We start from the raw sequence: 19,652 nt of genomic DNA on the forward strand, positions 1-19,652 counted from the left end.
AGGCCTACCATATCACAGCATGCAAGAAAACTGTATGAAAAGGAGTTTTAAAGTGAAGAGACCTAAGTAGAGGCGAGAAGGAAGAAAACAGGTTAAATAAAAACGTAAAGTAAGGAAATGTAAGAGGGATGGAAGCAAAATGGGAGAAAAAAGGCATGAAAATAAAAGAAATAATATAATCCTATGAAAGGTGGTACCAGACTCAAGGGGTGGAGGCAGGAAGGGGGACATGGAAAAAGCTGTTGCAGGTTTTACATTCATACTGAGTTTTAGAAAATCCTTACTACATTATAATATAATGGCATTATATGGAATTTCAGGGAAATTGAGAGATCATATCCTGCCTTTAAGTAAGTTGCCCAGAAAGGAATTTTTCCCATTTTTCAAGACTGTCATATCGGGTGTTTATTCCTCCATCTTGAATGATACTGAGTGCTCACTGTGTGGCAGGCACTGTGCTGTGCTGGGCTGGGCTGGGCTGGGGAACAACGCAGGCAGGCCTCTGTTGGCCTGTCATGGGGATAGTCGACACTCAGTCATTTAATATGGAAACGCAATTAGCAATTACTTACAACATTAACTATAAGTACCCAAATCTATTTCCCGTTTTTTTGTCTTCTGCTTATCGTCATTCTGTATATTGAGAAATTGTTCTTGCCCCTTTATCTATGTACTTTATTTTGTGAAAATTTGCTCCCTGCCAAGTGATTCTAGTCTGTCCAATGGAGTTCAAAACTTGCTGCAATAATTGGGTAAGAGGGAGATGTGGATGCAAAGGATGGTGAGACATTCCCCGGCACCCCATGGGGTGTCGTTCTGCCCTGCTTTTCAGCACCTGATGCTATGCATTACCTCACAGGGCCCCTACTGCAGCACCGTGGGTTTCTCGCTCTCTCCCCCAACTCAGGACAGCTCTGAGAACACGCACTGAATTGATTCCTTGATTTATTAAACTTAAGCCCCTTCAAAGAACTTCCTCGAGATCTTAAAGTCAATGAACTTACCCTTTCTATTTGTGCCTTTTGTTTAACTCAAGTATGAAAAGCTCTCATATAGTTAGCGGATCATTTATGACTGTGTACTGCATTTAACATTCAAATACAATTTTATTTTGCTACTCATTCACAGGTAAAATGCTGCTTTCCCTTTAATGAGAAGTGTTATTTTCTAAATTCAACGGAAGATGGATCAAGATACAGAGGAAATTTTACTCCAGTTGATTATTACTTTCCAAACACAAATAAAATGATAGAACTCCCCCCACCAAATTGAACTTGGCTTTGTTGGGGTTTTAACTTACCGACCTCACAGCTGCAAGGACATTAATAATTCTCCCATCAAGACTGTGTCCGTTTGCAACAATGTCACCCAATGAATAATAATCACAAGACTCTTTAACAGGTAAGTATATCAAAGAAAGTAGCTTGGCATCCACTTCATAACTGGAACAAACTTTTACCATTGAGTGATTCTCACTGAGCAACAGTTTATAATCGCTAAATTGTAAAAACACACACCAAAAGTTAATATCAAATGATTTTCTAATAGAAAAATACTTCAAAGTTCACAGTTAAACTTTGGTTGTAACTTAAACTATATTTTAAAAATTATATTAAGAAGATTTATACTTTTCACTCTTAGAAACACTGAAAAGCTTTGTAAAATATTTTTTGTCTAAAATGTATTTTCATTAAGAAAATGTTTTAAAGACCAACTGTGTCTGAGTTTTAAGCACACTAATAGTCTGATCTTGCACAATACTGAGTTTCAGTTTCTTTCTCTGTAAAAAAAAAAGGTGTAAAAGCACTCTAAAACATTGTGTGTGGGGGGGGGAGGGTGATTTCCACCTCTATGACACTGACTGCCCTGCCTCTGTGCTTCCCTTACCTCTGTGGTGCTCTGTAGGAACAGATGCACAATATTTACACACTTGCGGTGCTCTTCCCCTTCCAGCCAATCAACTCCCAAGTGTCCTCCATGAAGCCTCTTTCTAGTCCTCTAATCCAGGGCCTCCCCCGCCCCCCGCCTCCTCCCCCTGCTACTGCTTTAGGTGTTTCCCTCATCACTTCTCACCCAAACTACTGCTTGTCTCCTAAGCTTTGTACCTCTACTGTCCGTCCTCCTCAGGTAGCCAAAGTGATCTTCCTAAACCACAAATATGAATATATTATTTCCCAGCTCAAAAGATCTTCTGGGCTAGCCATCACCAAAGCATGAAGTTGGTACAACAAGCAAAACTGTCTGAAGTGTCTCTGCTTCTCTCTCGAGCTTCTCCTCCTGCTGTTCCCCTGCCTATATTCCAGCCACATCATATTCCTAGGCTATGAAACTGCCATTTTAGAGAAAAACGTAGTCAAACATCAACAGTTTCATAAAGTTAAAACTACTATTAACTGTTCTGGAAAAGGCCAGGTTTCATGTTTGTCCCCTCTGCCAAGGATGCTCTTCCCTCCCTCCATTCATGTGTTCATTCCATAAACACTTACTGAGAGCCTATTATGTGCCAGACCTTAGTCTAGGCACAGGGGGTACAGTGGTGAGGAAGACACACAAGACCTATGATCTCACGGAGTTTACATGCGTGAGAGGGAGACAGATAAGAACAATTAATCAAATAATCCCAGATTGTGATCAGGGTTATGATGGTACACATACCCTGTGTATAGGACGAAGTCCTAGTAATGCAGACTGGAAGGGCTACTACAGACAGAGTAGGTGGGGGAAGATCTAAGGAGGTGATATTTAAGCTGACACTTCAGTGAGAAGAGCAAATAAGATAGTTCCTTGCAGAGGGAAGTGAACACGCAATGCTGTTAGTGCAGAATGAGCCCAGGATGTTCATAAAGTGGAGGACTCTTCATGTGGCTGCAGAGAAATGAGACCTATAAGATGAGGTCAGAAAAATGGGTGCAGGTGCACGTGTAGTAGAGACTTTTGTGCCCACCCAGAGCTCTTTACCAGCTACACCCTTCTCTCTCGAGATTTGTCCTCAGCCAGAAATACCTTTAAGCCTTCCCTCCTCCGCAAGAGTAGGGGGTGGACTTCAGCCAATAACTTGTAAATACAGGGTACAAAAGCCCAGGCCTCTTTCTTTAGGGTGGTACCACTTTGAGGTGCCACTCATGCTCCAGAGCTCCCATCTGGATCAGGATGAGACTGGGCTCCTGCTGAATCTGCCTCTTTGCTCGCCTTCCCCCCAGTGCTATCCTTACAGGCTGCTTCTAAGGGCTCTCCCTCAAGAAATCATCTGCACAAAAATCCTCCTCTGGGCTCTGCTTCCAGGTAACCTGAACTAAGCTAGTAAGGCATGTGAAGAGAGTTATAAATTGAGATGAAAAAATGGATATATGACTTCCATGATTTACCTTTTCATTGTTCAGCTTTAATGTGACTAGAGTCAGATTTTTGTAATCTAAGAATGAGAATCAAAGTACTAAAAACAAAGCCATTTTTTATGTGATCCTATGTCAAAGTAAATTATTTCATAATCAAAGATAAATATTGTGAAGCAGAATTAAACTCCTAATTTTCAAACTGAAGTATACACCTTTAATAAGCTCTCTGTTAATCTGACATGCAAAAACTTATTAGTAATAATCATTCTGGCATAAACTTATTAGTAATAATCATTCTGGCATAAAGTAATAATCATTCTGACCTCTGTGCTAGATTTACCTAGGAGTTGCAGGGCTGAACTTTTCTTCTCTTTCTAATTCTTTTCTTTGTATCAGGGGATTTTCAATTATCACTAAAACAGAGGGGAAAATATGATGCTATTACAAAAAAGTAACAGGATAAATTTAAAAAATGAGTGTACATAACAATGAACATTACAATGTTATTTCTAATTTTGAGTTGGTGTTATGTATCCTTCACAATCATTTTCTTGTGGCACTGTGAGCAACAGAATCCTGGGGTATGACCAATCAATTTGATCTCAGATGACATTTCTTATACTTTGTGTTTAAATCCCAACATATGATCCACATTAATATTACTTTATTGAATAGTTACACTGAACATTTGATTTGGTTACAACATGCCCTTCTATAAAATAAATTGATCTTCACCCATTCACAGCTGTCCTCAAAAATAATAGTGGTAGTTAGAAAGAGCAATGCAAAATCTGGGTCCTGATTTGAGCCCCACAACTTATCAGCTTTATGACTTAACATTTTAGGGTTTCCATTTCCTATGGTCTACGTTAGACTTTTTTGTGCTCTATTTTGCTAATTCCTCACACAACCATCCCTCATTATTATCCCTTTTTCCAAATGAAGAAATTGAAGTTCACAGAGGTTAAATAACTTTCTTGAGGTATTATATCTAGAAAGTAGTAGAGTTGGAATTAGAACTGTTCTAATTCTATTTGTAATTCTAATTCAAAAATCTGTAATCTTTTTATTCTACCACACCAAAATCTTATTTACTTCTATAAGCATCATCAGATTTACACCTTTAAAATCCCTTATCTCATTCATCTTCACAACAACCATCAACATGGAACATAGGTTAATACCGAAATATATCTTTAGCTCTAGGTAGCTAATGTTCTGGCATTCATCCAAGAAATGTTTTGCTTGTAGGGGGAGTAGGGGGTGGACTTCAGCCAATAACTTGTAAATACAGGGTACAAAAGCCCAGGCCTCTTTCTTTAGGGTGGTACCACTTTGAGGTGCCACTCATGCTCCAGAGCTCCTATCTGGATCAGGATGAGACTGGGCTCCTGCTGAATCTGCCTCTTTGCTCACCTTCCCCCCAATGCTATCCTTACAGGCTGCTTCTAAGGGCCTGTAAAGTTTTTGCAAAGTTTGCAAAGTTTTTTGCCTTCATAGTCCATATGTTCAACTACCTTATTATTCAGTTAGAGAGATACTATATGTAATCCTGAAAGTTAATAATATGATTGGGTGCTGAGTAACTAGTATGGGTACTAGGCTGCTTGATACTGTAGGGTTGGAGAGGAGTAGTTTAATTGTCCGTGTTACCCTTTCCCTTCTTTTTTCTACCATGAAAGAGAGCTGGTATACATGCTTTCTTGTTTCTTGTATGAGGCTAGAGCTGTCATCTATTGAGTGCCTAAGTTCTACACTTTATAACAGGCACACTATCTCATTTAACATTCACAAGAATCTATAGGGTGTTAATTCATAGTTGAGACCCAACAAGATTAAGAAATTTTCTCAAAGCCACAATGTAATAAATGTTGGTACTTGGAATTGAATCTAGATCTACCTGTTCTCAAAGTCTTGTTCTTTTCAATATACTACACTGTACCATCAGAGGGCTATTGGGGTGGGTAGACGATATGAAAGATTTGGTATTTTAGGCTGAAGGTTTCTTAAAATCCATTAAAAATTCAAATATCTTTTATCAAAATCTATTTAGCATCCCTATTATACGTTTACAGAAAGATAAATGATTAGAGCCACAGGAGGGACTGATGCAAAGTGAAATAGAAATAAACCAAAGATCATAGAGCTACTTAGTAAAAATATGTGATTATCATGTTTGTATGTTTCAATTAAATGCTGAATGCCTTGTGTTATACTCTTAACACTTGACTTTTTTCTTGTAAGGTTCTTGAGAATAAGAATTGTGTCTTATTTCATTTTGACTCCCTCAGTGTAGTTATCACAAACATATCATGGGAATAATACTGTAAGAGAAACAGTTTAAGAATCAGTGCCAACTTACCACACTCGCCAACACGAAAGCTGTCAGAAAGTGATCTGATGTAATCTTCCTTGCCCCACGATGTTGCATTTACAAAATGGGTTGTTGAATCACGAATGGTGAAACTGAAAGTGTACCTTTCTGATCCAATATCTAAGGGAAAACCAATGCTTTTATTTTTCAAATGAAAAGTTTTAACTTTGAACAAATATGATTATTTGATGCTAAAAACACTCAAACACATGGTGTAAAATATTATTTCAGATATAAATTATATGTTATGCTTTTATGAATTCTAAGCTGCCAAGGTAGATAACTCACCTCACTGTTACCCCTATGTTCCCTTTCCCCAGTTATCTGTATATTTGGAGGGAAATGACATGTAGGCTTGAACCATCCAGATATTAGCTTAGAGTCTCCATTTCTCTCTTACTGTTGTTTTAACCTAAGTCATAATTCTAGATTATTTCAAAACAAATAAATGTGTGCTGCTAAAAAATACCACTAGGGGTCAGCAAGTACTTTTTTTCCAAAATAAAATTTCTTTATTGTTTTGCTAATTTAAAAAGTAATACAGGGGGCTTCCCTGGTGGCGCAGTGGTTGAGAGTCCGCCTGCCGGTACGGGTTCGTGCCCCGGTCCGGGAGGATCCCACATGCCGCGGAGCGGCTGGGCCCGTGAGCCGTGGCCGCTGAGCCTGCGCGTCCGGAGCCTGTGCCCCGCAACGGGAGAGGCCACAATAGTGAGAGGCCCGCGTACCGCAAAAAAAAAAAAAAAAAAAAAAAAAAAGTAATACAGGGCTTCCCTGGTGGCGCAGTGGTTGAGAGTCCGCCTGCCGATGCAGGGGACACGGGTTCGTGCCCCGGTCCGGGAAGATCCCACATGCCGCGGAGCGGCTGGGCCCGTGAGCCATGGCCACTGAGCCTGCGCGTCCAGAGCCTGTGCTCCGCAACGGGAGAGGCCACAACAGTGAGAGGCCCACGTACCGCAAAAAAAAAAAAAAAGAACACAAATAACAAACGCTGGCAAGAATGTACAAAGGGAACCTTGTACACTGTTGGTGGGAATGTAAATTGGTACAGCCACTGTGCGAATTAGTATGGACGCATCTCAAAAAACTAAAAATAGAACTACCATAGGACCCAGCAATTCCACTTCTGAGTATATATCTGAAAAAAAAAACCCCACTAATTTGAAAAGATACATGCACCCCAATGTTCATAGCAGCATTATTTACAATTGCCAAGACATGAAAGCAACCTAAGTGTCCATCACCAGATGAATAAAAAAGTTGTTAGATAGATATATACATATACACACACACACACACACATATATATGCACAATGAAATTTTTACTCAGCCATAAAAAACAATGAAATGTTACCATTTGCAGCAGCATGGATAGACTTGGAGGGCATTATGCTAAGTGAAATAAGTCAGACGAAAGACAAATACTGTATGATATCATTTATATGTGGAATCTAAAAAATACAACAAACTAGTGAATATAACAAAAAAGCAGAATCACAGATAGTGGTTACCAGTGGGGAGAGGGAAGGAGGGAAGGAGGGAAGGAGGGAAGGAGGGAAGGGGGGAAGGGGGGAAGGGGGGAAGGGGGGAAGGGGGAGGGGCAATACAGGGGTAGGGGATTAAGAGGTACAAACTTCTAGGTACAAAATAAGCTACAAAGATATACTACACAACACGTGGAATACAGCAAGTATTTTATAATAACTACAATGAAATATAACCTTTAAAATTGTAAATCACTATACTGTATACCTGTAAGTTCTATAATATTATATATCAACTATACTTCAATTTTAAAAGTTTTTAAAAAGTAATACAACCTAACATACAAATGCACATTATAGATATCTATTGAACTGTGATTAGTTAGTGCTTACCTTTGGGGTGGGGGCTGGGATGGGAAAAGTTGAGGGTTAAATGAAGAATTTCTCTTTTTGACTCTATGACCTTCTGCACTGCTTGAATTTTTTTTTTTTTGCGGTACGCGGGCCTCTCACTGTCGTGGCCTCTCCCGCTGCGGAGCACAGGCTCCGGACGCGCAGGCCCAGCGGCCATGGCTCACGGGCCCAGCCGCTCCGCGGCACGTGGGATCCGCCCGGACCAGGGCACGAACCCGTGTCCCCGCATCGGCAGGGGGACTCCCAACCACTGCGCCACCAGGGAAGCCCTGCTTGAATTTTTTATGACAGTATATTGATATGTATAATGTTTTTTAAAGTCAGTAAGTGTATCTTCTCCAAAAAAGGAATACTGTACAGACAATTATAAAAAATAGTCAAACACTACAGAAATGGTGCCCTACTCTCACCGTCTAATAGGTGAAAATTATATTCCATTGCTGTAATTTAAGCAAATATATAAATATTGACCTTTTCTAATTCATATATTTCAAGTTATTTCTTTTACAGCTTAGAAAACAGAGATGCAGGATTTCTCAAACTATTCAAGTGGTAATTCTGATCTAATTAATTATGATGCAGTAAAGAGAAGACAAATGAGGAGTATGGGTGGGAGATGACATCTTTGTTATTTACCTCAAAAATAACAACAGAATATTATAAAAAATAAAATGAAAATAAAGGTACCTATCACTACACCATAAGTCAATTAACACAGCCACAATTAATTGTCTTCTTCTGTCAAAATTACTGGCTGGCTGACTAGAGCTCGGATTCCCTCAGGCTGTTTAGAAGGACTTATACTGTACCTTTTAATAAAAAGCATTGACACTTCAAAAGCTAATAATAGGGAATTGCTACTTTTGGCATTCTATAGTTTATCTCTGCATGTAAACTACAAAAGTTTGAGGGTCAGTTGATTTTAAAAATCCAATTTTAGTCTCGGATTTTATTTCCATAGTCCTAAAATTCTTACACAATTCAAGCAACTCAATAAGAACCACTAAAGGCAAACTTAACTGTATTTTCCACATGTGAAACATGATTTTTTTCCACTGAATTGTCTGGTTCTTTGAGTAAATACATAGATACTGCTGCCATACTTCTCTCGCTCAACACTGTCAGGACATATCCCTGCTGGAAAACCTCCCTCCTTATCACTTTCTGTCTTCTATGAAGATTTACCTGTGTACTTGTATCTCTTAGGGTGATATTGATAGTTAACATGGAGTTCTTACTGTGCCTTACACACCCTTCCATGTATGAGCTCATTTAATTCTCATCCCAGCTTTATTTACCCCGATTTCACAGCTGTACATAGAATAGATCTCAGATGACTCGGTGCTGAGCCCAGTCAAACTAGCTCCACATCCATCCTTTCAGACACTTTGATAACTGAGGTTGATGAGACTACATACAACATCTCTCTCTCTTACCTTTACACCGGGTTTTACACAGTGGAGGTGCTCAATAAGTACTCATTGATACACATTAATGAGTTGACCAATTTAGCTATTTTAGTACTGTATACACAGCTTTTAAAATTATGTTTTAGAGATATCAAATAAAATCATTAAGAATGATTTAAGGCCACACACGTGGCCTTAAATCAAGTACTTTACCATGCAATAGAGAACACGGCTGTTGCTCTTAGGGAGTTAAACAGGCATGAGAAATTTAATCACTTAAATATATTTTGTTGTAGTCATAAGCCACAGTTGATGAAAAATGAAGCAAAGAGTTAAACAGAACTCAGCTTTTTCTGTCTGGAAAGCCTTTGACATCTGTTTTTCCAATAACTATGCCGATTATTTTCTGAAAAACAAAAAGGTTATAGAAGACGAATATTAAACACAGATGGAGATGGTAAATTTAATTTCATGGACTTGTTATATTTTACTGGCTCTAACAAACATTTTTAACTAGGAACCATTTAAATGTATTTATTCCAGACAAACATCTAAAACAACTTCATAAATGTTCAGCTCCACAAGGAGTAGTACAAAGTAATAAGACAGTTAACTGATATTACAAATATAATCATTTAATACTTAGTATGTTTCTACTTTATTTTCAATCATTAGGTGGAGCACAGTAACTGCACTATGCTATCAGTCCTTACTGAATTCATTCAAAGCACATGTATAATGCAATTTAATTTGCCATGGTCTTCAAAGCTTTCTTTTATATAGGGTTTTCTAACAATCCACATAAAATTGCTTAGCTTCTTAATGAAAACATGCTGGACAGTAACATAAATTAGATTGTAACAAAACTTGCATATTGCTGCTAATAAATCTAAGCTCTGAAGTCCTAGATCTTAAACCTTAAAGATATTAACATCTTTAAGATTTTTAATGTTCTCTTCAGTGACTAACAAAGAAAAATTAAGTATTTTTTAAATGCTTTAAGAAATAAAAATAACTACCTTTTTCTGAAAGGATGAATTTACATCACTAATTCTAGCAACTGATTTTAACCTTGCAATAATCTGTTACATTTAAAATACATTCAAGGACTTCCCTGGTGGTGCAGTGGTTAAGAATCCACCTGCCAATACAGGGGACACAAGTTTGAGCCCTGGTCTGGGAAGTTCCCACACGCCACGGAGCAACTAAGCCGTGCACCACAACAAAGTAAGCCTGTGCTCTAGAGCCCGCGAGCCACAACTCCTGAAGCCCGCATGCCTAGAGCCCGTGCTCCGCAACAAAGAGAAGCCACCACAGTGAGAAGCCCACGCACTGCAACAAAGAGTAACCCCCACTCGCTGCAGCTAGAGAAAGCCCGTGCACAGAAACGAAGACCCAACGCAGCCAAAATAAATCTGAAAAAAATATAAGTAAAATACATTCAAGCTTTTAAGACTACCACATCCTAGCTGAGCTATTAGCTAGTCTTATTACATTTAGACACATTGCTATTATTTCTTTAAATTCCATATGCATGCAGATCTCACTGAATTTTGTTGGGAAAACAACTAATGGAAATATTTAGTAAAATTTTCTAACTGAAGAGGCAATTAGCAAATAGTTTACCTTTCAAGAAAAACTGTAACATCAATAATTATTTTTAACATTAATAAAGTTTAAATTGCAAATTACTGAAGTTATATGTAAATTTATCCCATTTTAAGAAATCTGGTTTGCAAATTCCAAATGTAAACAGCAGACTGCTGGGGATAGGAAAAGTAAGGCAGTATGATAATTGCTTTACAATGAGTTCTTCACCTTATAAGATGATTCCACCTAGATTTCTTTTAAATAAATAACAATCTTGGCATACTTGACATGACTGATTCCCCCACAACCCCTTCCCCCAAAATGAATTTTCACATAATGATTTCAGAAATACATCTTTTGTGTACCTTTATGTCATAAAAGCAGCATAATAGCAAGTATTTCAGTATATAACTTGGACAATTTGACTAGAGAATAGATACTGCTGAATGACAATGTTTTAACTTTATAATGCTAAATTTGAGTACTTATTAAATATTTCATTAAAATATAGTACAAGGACTTCCCTGGTGGCACAGTGGTTAAGAATCCGCCTGCCAGTGCAGTGGACATGGGTTCGATCCCTGGTCCGGGAAGATCCCACACGCCGCAGAGCAACTAAGCCCATGCACCGCAACTACTGAGCCTGAGCTCTAGAGCCTGCGAGCTACAACTTCTGAAGCCCGTGTGCCTAGAGCCTGTGCTCTGCAACAACAGAAGGCACCACAATGAGAAGCCCACACACCACAGCAAAGAGTAGCCCCAGCTCACAGGAAGTAGAGAAAGCCCGTGCAGCAACGAAGAGCCAACGCAGCCAAAAATAAATAAATAAAATAAAATATAATACAAGTAAACTTTTGATAATTTTTAACAATCACTAGTCATATCTACAATCTCCTAATCCGTAGACAAAAGAAAGACTAATTTTCATTTAGCTGGCATAAATACAAAGAAGTTTAGGAGTGTTTAATATCTAACAATCACTAATGCAGTATCTGTATACTTGTCAATTATACAAGCAGGTGTTGAAACGAATCAATAATGTTGACATAATGTAATATTACCACCTAAAGTTTCAACAGAGATCAAATGAACCACTACACCGCTGAAACCTACCAGATTAGCCATATTTGGATGCAGGTCTGAAAGTGCAGTAAAGTTCTTTGATGCAATGAAGTTAGCCATTCTTTTATCTGCATATTAGAAAATATAACTTAGATGCATAAATTAAACAACTGAAATAAACCTTGAAAAATTCCAAGACTGAAAAAGGAATTTATTAGGAAAGTACTGGATATTCTACTCATTCTTTGGGAAAACTTTATCTTACAACAATGAAATGCAAGTTAGATTCAACCTGTAAAAAGCATGTTTCAAAATGTCCTCTTAAAGTTTTGAATGATATAGTTAGGTTTAAATTTTTAACTTTCACTTTTCAAAAAAATAATTTAGCAATATTTAAGCACCCTGCAAATTTAGTTTCAGATGAGAAATGATTCAATGGGACATTTGCAGATTTAAATATTTATTACCATAAAGCCTACTTTAAAAAAACATAGCAAAACTCTATTGTAACCACCTTGAATCATGCATTTAGTTACACTGTGTAAGGGGATAGGTAGTACTTTATCCTCACCTCTGGATGGTAAGTAAGCTCTATCAGGGCAGAGGTAGCATCTTACAAGTTTTTTGTATGTGCATTTCAATGCTACCTTGCACATAAAAAGCACTCAATAAACAAATAAATGAAATGGTGGCTTGTCCCTCAATATCATCACTAGAAAAGGTTTTAGTGTAATAACAACTGTCAGCTACACCAAACTAGCAGATTTACTCCATTTCACTTCATATTACGTGGCCTCTTTAACAGTGAATGCCCTCAGCTACAGGCTGCACTTTCAGGACATGTCGCATAATACAAGTTTCAGGAAGACTGTGGAGTTAGTCAAATATGATTATGAATTCCAGTGCCACTAGTTTGTAGTCAAATGTTTTGAATTACTGAGCTTTAATTTCCTCATCCACAAAATATGGATAACATCTACCCTACAGGGTTGTTGTGAGAATTCAAAATAATGTACATAAGGTGCCTAGATGTTCACAGGCTCTTGACAGATGAGAACACTGCTTTTCATTCTTATCCAATGTAGCAGCTTCTGCATTCAAGCCAGAATAAACAATGGGGAATTAAGCAGCGTTAAGGTCCTACTTATTCTTCGGCCTAGTCTGATCTGGCTTACTATGCAATTTCAGTCTCTGAAATTCTTGACAAACCCTGATGGATTCATTCATTCATCCATCCACTCAACAAACATTTATTGAGAGCCTGTCAAGTGCTACACACTTGAGGTTAGAGAGGAAGAACTATTCAGTAGCCAGATTTTGTGTAAAAACACTATCCATCTACATATTGAGTTCTCCAAATTTTTACCCCTTAATATCTCTTGGTGGTTATTGACTTACAAGTGATATCACATGAACTCTTTGAAGTTCCTTAACTTTCTACTATTATTCAAAATATATGGTGATATACCTTAGTGTCTGTCTACCAAAAAAATGACAACTTGCTTCTCTACATGGACATTTTGAGAAATACAAAATTAACATGAAATAAAGAGCTCAATATGGTGATACAGAGATTATACCTTTCAACAGCAACTACTGTCCCTTCTACTTTCCAAATATATTTTAAATGTCTCCCTTTCTCCATCTCCAATGCCATCTCCTCAGCCCAAGGCTCAGTCATTTTTTACCTAGAGTACTGCAATTACCTGGTTTTTATACATAGTTTATTCATTCAACATGCGTCGGTTGAGTGTCTGATATGTATCAGGCCCTGAATCAGGATGGGGGTGGCTCAGAGAGCAGCAACGAAAACAGAGGGCCAGATGTGGGACTAGATGTATACAGCCTCAAGGCCACTAACTCAGATACTTGATAAGGGTAAAAGGAAAGAAGAGGTGGTGGTGAACCTAGTCTGGTTAAGGTAACATGATGGCAATGTAACAGGTAATAGTTGTGGAGTGTCTACTATGAGGCTGACCCTATACTACAGACACTAGATACACCATGACCATCTCTGACAGCCCCCAACCCAGGTCTCCCAAATTCCCTTCCCTGAGTTCTGTGACCTCCTCCTACTTTTGAAGGGCAACCTCCCGCCTGGACCAGAGCCCAGCCTGACATGGCCAATTCCTCCCAGGGCCTTCCTGGTCCCTTGCTTTAGGTTTCATGAGGGCATGGTAGGGCCCAAGCCCCTCATGCTCCTACTTGCTAGAGCTTTCCTCCAGAGGACAAAGCTGCACTGCTTGGTCCTTACTCTCATTGTGGCTCTGGAAAAAGAGAAAGGGACTCTGGACCCAGACAAGGAAGATTCATTGCTAGCTGCTGGCTCTGAGAAGGTGTCTGACCCACAGGTCAGCTGAGGCTGTCAGTCAGACCCTTAGGGCAAACCCCACCAACTTTCTGATTTTGATGCCATTGTCTCAAATTTTGAGCAGGCCAGAGTGAGTCAGAGTCCTGGGCCCAGGATGGAGGAGTTGTGAGCAGAGGGCTGAAGCGGGTAATTCATAAACTTTGCTGACATTTTTCCAGGGCCAGGAAGGAGTGTGTATGTTTGTCCCTCCTGTGTGTGCTTTCCATTCCTATCAGTACAACAATTATTCACGGAGGCCTGTGTGCCAGGTGCTGTGCTGGTGCCCTGGAGCTACCTCAGACCCTGCCAACAGAAAATTCCATTGCCGGACTTCCCTGGTGGTCCAGTGGCTAAGACTCCGAATTCCCAATGCAGGGGCCCGGGTTTGATCCCTGGTCAGGGAACTAGATCCCACATGCCTCAACTAAAGATCCCACATGCGGCAGCAAAGATCCCGAGAGCCACAACAAAGACCCAGTGCAGCCAAGTAAATAAATGTTAAAAAAAAAAAAAGAAAGAAAGAAAATTCCCTTACCATCCACTCTGTCATCATTAACCTTTCCTCTCTTTCACTGGCCAGATCCAAAACAATCCTTACCAAGTCCTGCCAATTCTCCCTCCTAATTATCTCGTGAATCTGATCATTTCCCCCCATCTCCCTGACCTTACCACCCTCCGCTTCCACTCGTGCCTCCTCCATCTCTTCCCCACACAACTGAGAATTCTTTAAAAACTTAGATTGTCTCTCCCTTGCTTAAAACTCTTCCCAGTTGCACGCAGTTAAATCCAAACTCTGCTCGTCTTGTAACGCCCAGCTGATCTGGCCTCTGCCTGTCTCCTCCTCATTTCACATCATTCCCTGCCTCCCCCACCCCCACCCCCATTACCACTCTCCAGACACCGCGGCTGCTCTTCTTTCCACAGATGGGATCTGGGGCCTTGGTATACACAGTTCCCTCTTCCTTGAGCATCCTCTCCAATCCCACCCTCACATCTTCCCAAGACAGGATCTTCAGCATTCTTTGGATCTCAAGGAGAAGACTTTCCTACTACCCTCCTTCAAGTATCCCCCAGTCTCTATTCCCTCTCTTAGCATTCCTAATTCATAATTGTTGCTTGTGTGCTGTCTTTCTCCTTCATTACAGAGTGGGGTCTATGATGATAGGGCTGTGCCTTATCTTGCCCCCTTTTGTGTCCTACAGTGCCTAGTTTAGTGCGTCATGCATAGGAGCTACTGGTTATTTGTTGACTAAATTAAGGAATGAGTCCTAAAATCAACCTGATTTGTAATTTGAGAATAATATTGCTATAATTAACTTTTTGGATAAATAGAATTTTAGTTAACAGCTAATTTTACATTTATATCCAGCATTTAAATTATAGAAACAAGTACAGTTTATATCCTGCTATTCTAGATAAACAGAGCTTTCAAAGAGCTCAGCAATGATGGTCCTAAAATTTGCTATTTTACTCTGTGCTGGGGCTACTACAGAGAAGTCCTCTTTATGTGGTTATTTCTATACATGGAAATCCCCCCAAACTTTCATCACAAACCAAAGATTTTTTAACAAACATTGACAAAATTGGTCATCTCTCACAGAGGGGAACAGTCACTCAATTATCTTTATAAATCCAATTCAAAAAAGTAGATTTTACTCCTTTTACTGCTTCAATGGGAACTCAGCAAATTTTGCACTTTTTTAAAGTTTTTTTTTTTGTTTTTTTTTTTTTCTGGCCCCATTGTGCGGCTTGTGGGATTTTAGTTCCCCAACCAGGGAATGAACCAGACCACGGCAGTGAAAGGGCCAAGTCCTAACCACTAGACCACCAGGGCACTCCCTGTATTTTGAAATTCTAGAAGAACGCTTGTTAGTAACCTTTCAAGGTAGTTTCAAATTTTCTAACTAAAAGCTGTTTTGAGGGCTTCCCTGGTGGCGCAGTGGTTGAGAGTCTGCCTGCCGATGCAGGGGACACGGGTTCGTGGCCCGGTCCGGGAAGATCCCACATGCCGCTGAGCGGCTGGGCCCGTGAGCCATGGCCACTGAGCCTGCGTGTCTGGAGCCTGTGCTCCACAACGAGAGGCCCGCATACCGCAAAAAAAAAAAAAAAGCTGTTTTGAAAAAAAGAATGAAGAAGAGAGAGAGAAAGAAAGAGGGAGGGAGGAAGGAAGGAAGGAGAGAAAAAGGAAGGAAGGGACGAAGGGAGGAAGGAAGGGAGGGAGGAAAGAAAGAGGAAACATGCATGACTTGCATTCAAATACCATTTCCCAAAGTTTGTCATTTCATGCCCTCCTCACACTTTTGCACCTTATAGATGAGAAGTCCAGCGCTTGGCAAACAGGGATTGAAAGCTGTCCCTTTGAAACCCTGAGGTGAAATGCGACTCTCCGTAATCAGTCTATGTTTTAAAATGTATTCTGAAGATTCCAACTCTATGACATTCTGGAAAAGGCAAAACTATAGAGACAGCACACCATCTAAAGTTGCGGGAGGTAGGGGTGAGTCGTGGGTAGGGAGTTTCCGAGGCAGTGAAACTGCTCTGAAGGATCCTGTAACCCTGTGTGTCCTTAGGCATCTGTCAAACCCACAGAATGTCCAACACCAAGCGCGAACCCTAACGTAAGCCAGTCTCTCGGGGGAATTCATTTTTGAGTCACTGCAGGACGTGGGTATATATCCCGCAAAATTACACCCCCGCGTCTGCACTCGCCGCGCTCTACGCGGACGTCCACACTCTAAGGTGTTCTGCGTGTTTCTACGTGACTGTGTCCCCGCGTGTTTGGACTAGAAGCTGACGTCACCTGCCCACTTCGCATCCGGGCGTGTCCTACGAAACCTAACCCGCCGGCTTCCACCGCGCGGGGAGACAGGGGTGGCCCGAGGGTCGGCCAGGACTCGGGGCCGGGGCCTCGGCGGGGCCCTCGCGTTCGCCACCAACCGCCAAACGCGCGGGCAGCTGGGAGGGGATGCCGCTCCCACCGCGGACGCCGCAGCCCTGAGATCCGCCCTCAGGAGAGGACGAGAGCCAGCCATCCGCCGCCCACAGCCGCGCGGGACCCGCCGCCCGCCGCCACCGGGCTTCACCTCAGGCGTCCGCGCCGGCTTCTCCCGAGAGCGCTCGCTTAGCCGCTCCTCGCACCTGGACAGCGGTCCCCCACACACAGGCCCCGCCCGGCCGCTTCTCCACAGCGCGTTCGGCCCACAACCCAACAGCTCCACTATGGTCGCGCGAGGAATGCCGCGCGACCGTTAGTGCAGGCCCCGCCCCGCCTCGCGCTGGCCCCGCCCGTCCCGAGAGCCGACTCCACCCACGCCGACTCTGCCCCGCCCCCGCCGACCTCAGACTTCGCCGCCTCTCCGCCCCTCTCCGCCCCTCCCCGCCCCACGAGCTCCGACTCCACCCACGCCCGGGCTCTGCTCCTACCCCCAGCTCCGACCCCACCCCCGCCCCCCCTCCGAACTCCGATTCCACACACGCCCTGACACCACCAGGGTTCTAACTCCTATCCCGCCCCGCCCCTGCGCCCTGACACCGCCCTCGGCCCTGCCCTGTTCCCTCGGGCCGCCTTGAGGGCTTCCGTCCTTCTGGAGTGCGGGTAATGAGGAGCGAGACTCCGGGAGGCTGGGCGCGAGTGGCTCCCGTTTCTTTCCTTTCCCGTGGGCCCAAGCCTGTCCTCCAGACTCGAGGACCCTCTGGGGCGGGAGTCCGGGGTGCTAAGAACCAGGCGCCCAGGAAGTTGCTGGGGATCTTTTCTGCTGAAACACGGCAGAAATGCAGGAGGCGTTGCTATAGAAAGTGCAGCAGCTGAATGCACACCTACAAACAAGTGCTAGTGAAACCGGGGAAATCTGGAAAAGACTGGGTGTGTCTACTTCAGTAACCTAGTTGTGAGCTTGAAGGATGTTCTGATTGGGGAGAAGTGGATCAAGTGTAGCAGGGATCTCTATTATTTCTTATACTGCGTGTGACTCTATCTCAGAAGAAGAGTGCATGGAAGAAAAGGGTGCATGATTGCTCATAAGGCTTTTAGAAAGGGAGTGGGTGCTGGATGCAGACCCTGTCACCTGATGGGGGAGTGTGAAGGAAGGCCAGGCTGCTAGAACAATAACGATAAATACTGATGATGCTATTTATATCATTTCAGATATATACATATAGATATATACTATATGTATAATTTGATATGCTAAATATTGAGCTTAGGTGACCCTGACAAAACATCGCTAGCTTTTTAGTTAGTACCATTTGGAAATCTTTTTTGTCTAATGACTTATAAACTAATTTTTGTTAATAGAGTACTAATCAGGGGCAAATAAGTTAAGATCCAATAACAAAATCCTTTAAATTTGTCACCAACTGCTGTCCACATGTAGCATTACTTAAATTATTGAGCTTCTTTCTTTAAAAGGAAAAACAACTTTGATACTTATTACAGAACCATATACGACAGAAGAAAAATACAACATCAGGGGCAAGTCTTATGTAGTTATCAAAACATAGTGTTTTTTTGTTTTTTTGTGTGTGTTTTTTTGTGGGGTTTTTTGGCAGCGCTGCACGGTTTCCAGGATCTTAGTTTCCTGACCAGGGATTGAACTCAGGCCCTAGCAGTGAGAGCACCGAGTCCTAACCACTGGACAGCCAGGGAATTCCTTCCTTTGTTAGTTTTTAATTTCCTAAATAATAGTGGAAAGGAAAATGAAGTACCTGCATTCCCACCATTTAAAATTTAATAGAGGGCTTCCCTGGTGGCGCAGTGGTTGAGAGTCCACCTGCCGATGCAGGGGACACGGGTTCGTGCCCCAGTCCGGGAAGATCCCACATGCCGCGCAGCGGCTGGGCTCGTGAGCCATGGCCGCTGAGCCTGCATGCCCGGAGCCTGTGCTCCGCAACGGGAGAGGCCACAGCAGTGAGAGGCCCATGTACCGCAAAAAAAAAAAAAAATTTAATAGAGAAAGCTTTAAAATTTTTTCCATATTCCTTTCCAGTCTTTGTCTTTACAAGAACATGCGTTGATCTTCCCTAAAGATTTTAAGTCAATTCTAAAGAAGAAAAAAAGGTATAGAAATAGTTTGCATGCACTTTTCATTTGAGCCTCAGTGGGGGAATAATATTTTAAATTTTTGTTTGTATTTTTTCATATTTTAGCAAATTAATTTTTGCTGAAAGCTATCTAAGATTAAGCAAGCATAGTCAGCCTCACCAGGATACAACAGGCTTTTCATAAGACATGCTGCTTCGAAACACAAGCCTGAAAGAGTGGGATTGTTTGATGTTAATAATAAAATTGGGACCTCCCCCCCGTTGAGTAAAGCATTCATTTCTTCCATTTTTTATAGCAATTCTTTGAACTTGCTTTGTTCTTCACAATAGAATTAACTTAATACATTTTGGATGGATGTGAACAGAAGCAAGGACAGGGAATGCCTAGCCTTGCCACTTGATGTAGAAGTCGAGGGTGAGTGAACAAAGGTCAGCACTGAAATAGCTTGTGTGTCTGGCTAAAGAAATGGCGTGCGGCTACACCCGTCACCTCCCCGGAGCATGCCAGCTGTCAGACCATCAAGGAGCATGTCACAAAGGCGTGACAGGGAAACCATGTAGTAATCAACTTCACACGTACTAATTGGTGGGGAAAA

The 19,652-nt window shown here is 41.5% G+C and overlaps 1 protein-coding gene across 1 annotated transcript in view; it reads right to left on the reverse strand.

Annotated features, from left to right (window-relative positions):
- Positions 1–17,226, reverse strand: part of MEIOB (meiosis specific with OB-fold) — a 31,406-nt gene extending 14,180 nt beyond the window's left edge. Inside the window, exons 1-6 of the mRNA XM_079720236.1 lie at positions 17,100–17,226; positions 11,718–11,794; positions 9,363–9,420; positions 5,698–5,829; positions 3,676–3,748; positions 1,301–1,496 (exon numbers count right to left, since the gene is read on the reverse strand). Coding sequence (XP_079576362.1) covers positions 1,301–1,496; positions 3,676–3,748; positions 5,698–5,829; positions 9,363–9,420; positions 11,718–11,786 — 528 coding nt within the window. The 5' untranslated portion in view covers positions 11,787–11,794; positions 17,100–17,226. The remainder of the gene's footprint in view (positions 1–1,300; positions 1,497–3,675; positions 3,749–5,697; positions 5,830–9,362; positions 9,421–11,717; positions 11,795–17,099) is intronic.
- Positions 17,227–19,652: the final 2,426 nt, after the last annotated feature.

This window comes from Hyperoodon ampullatus (genome assembly GCF_949752795.1).
Source record: "Hyperoodon ampullatus genome assembly, chromosome: 14".
NCBI lineage: Eukaryota > Metazoa > Chordata > Mammalia > Artiodactyla > Ziphiidae > Hyperoodon > Hyperoodon ampullatus.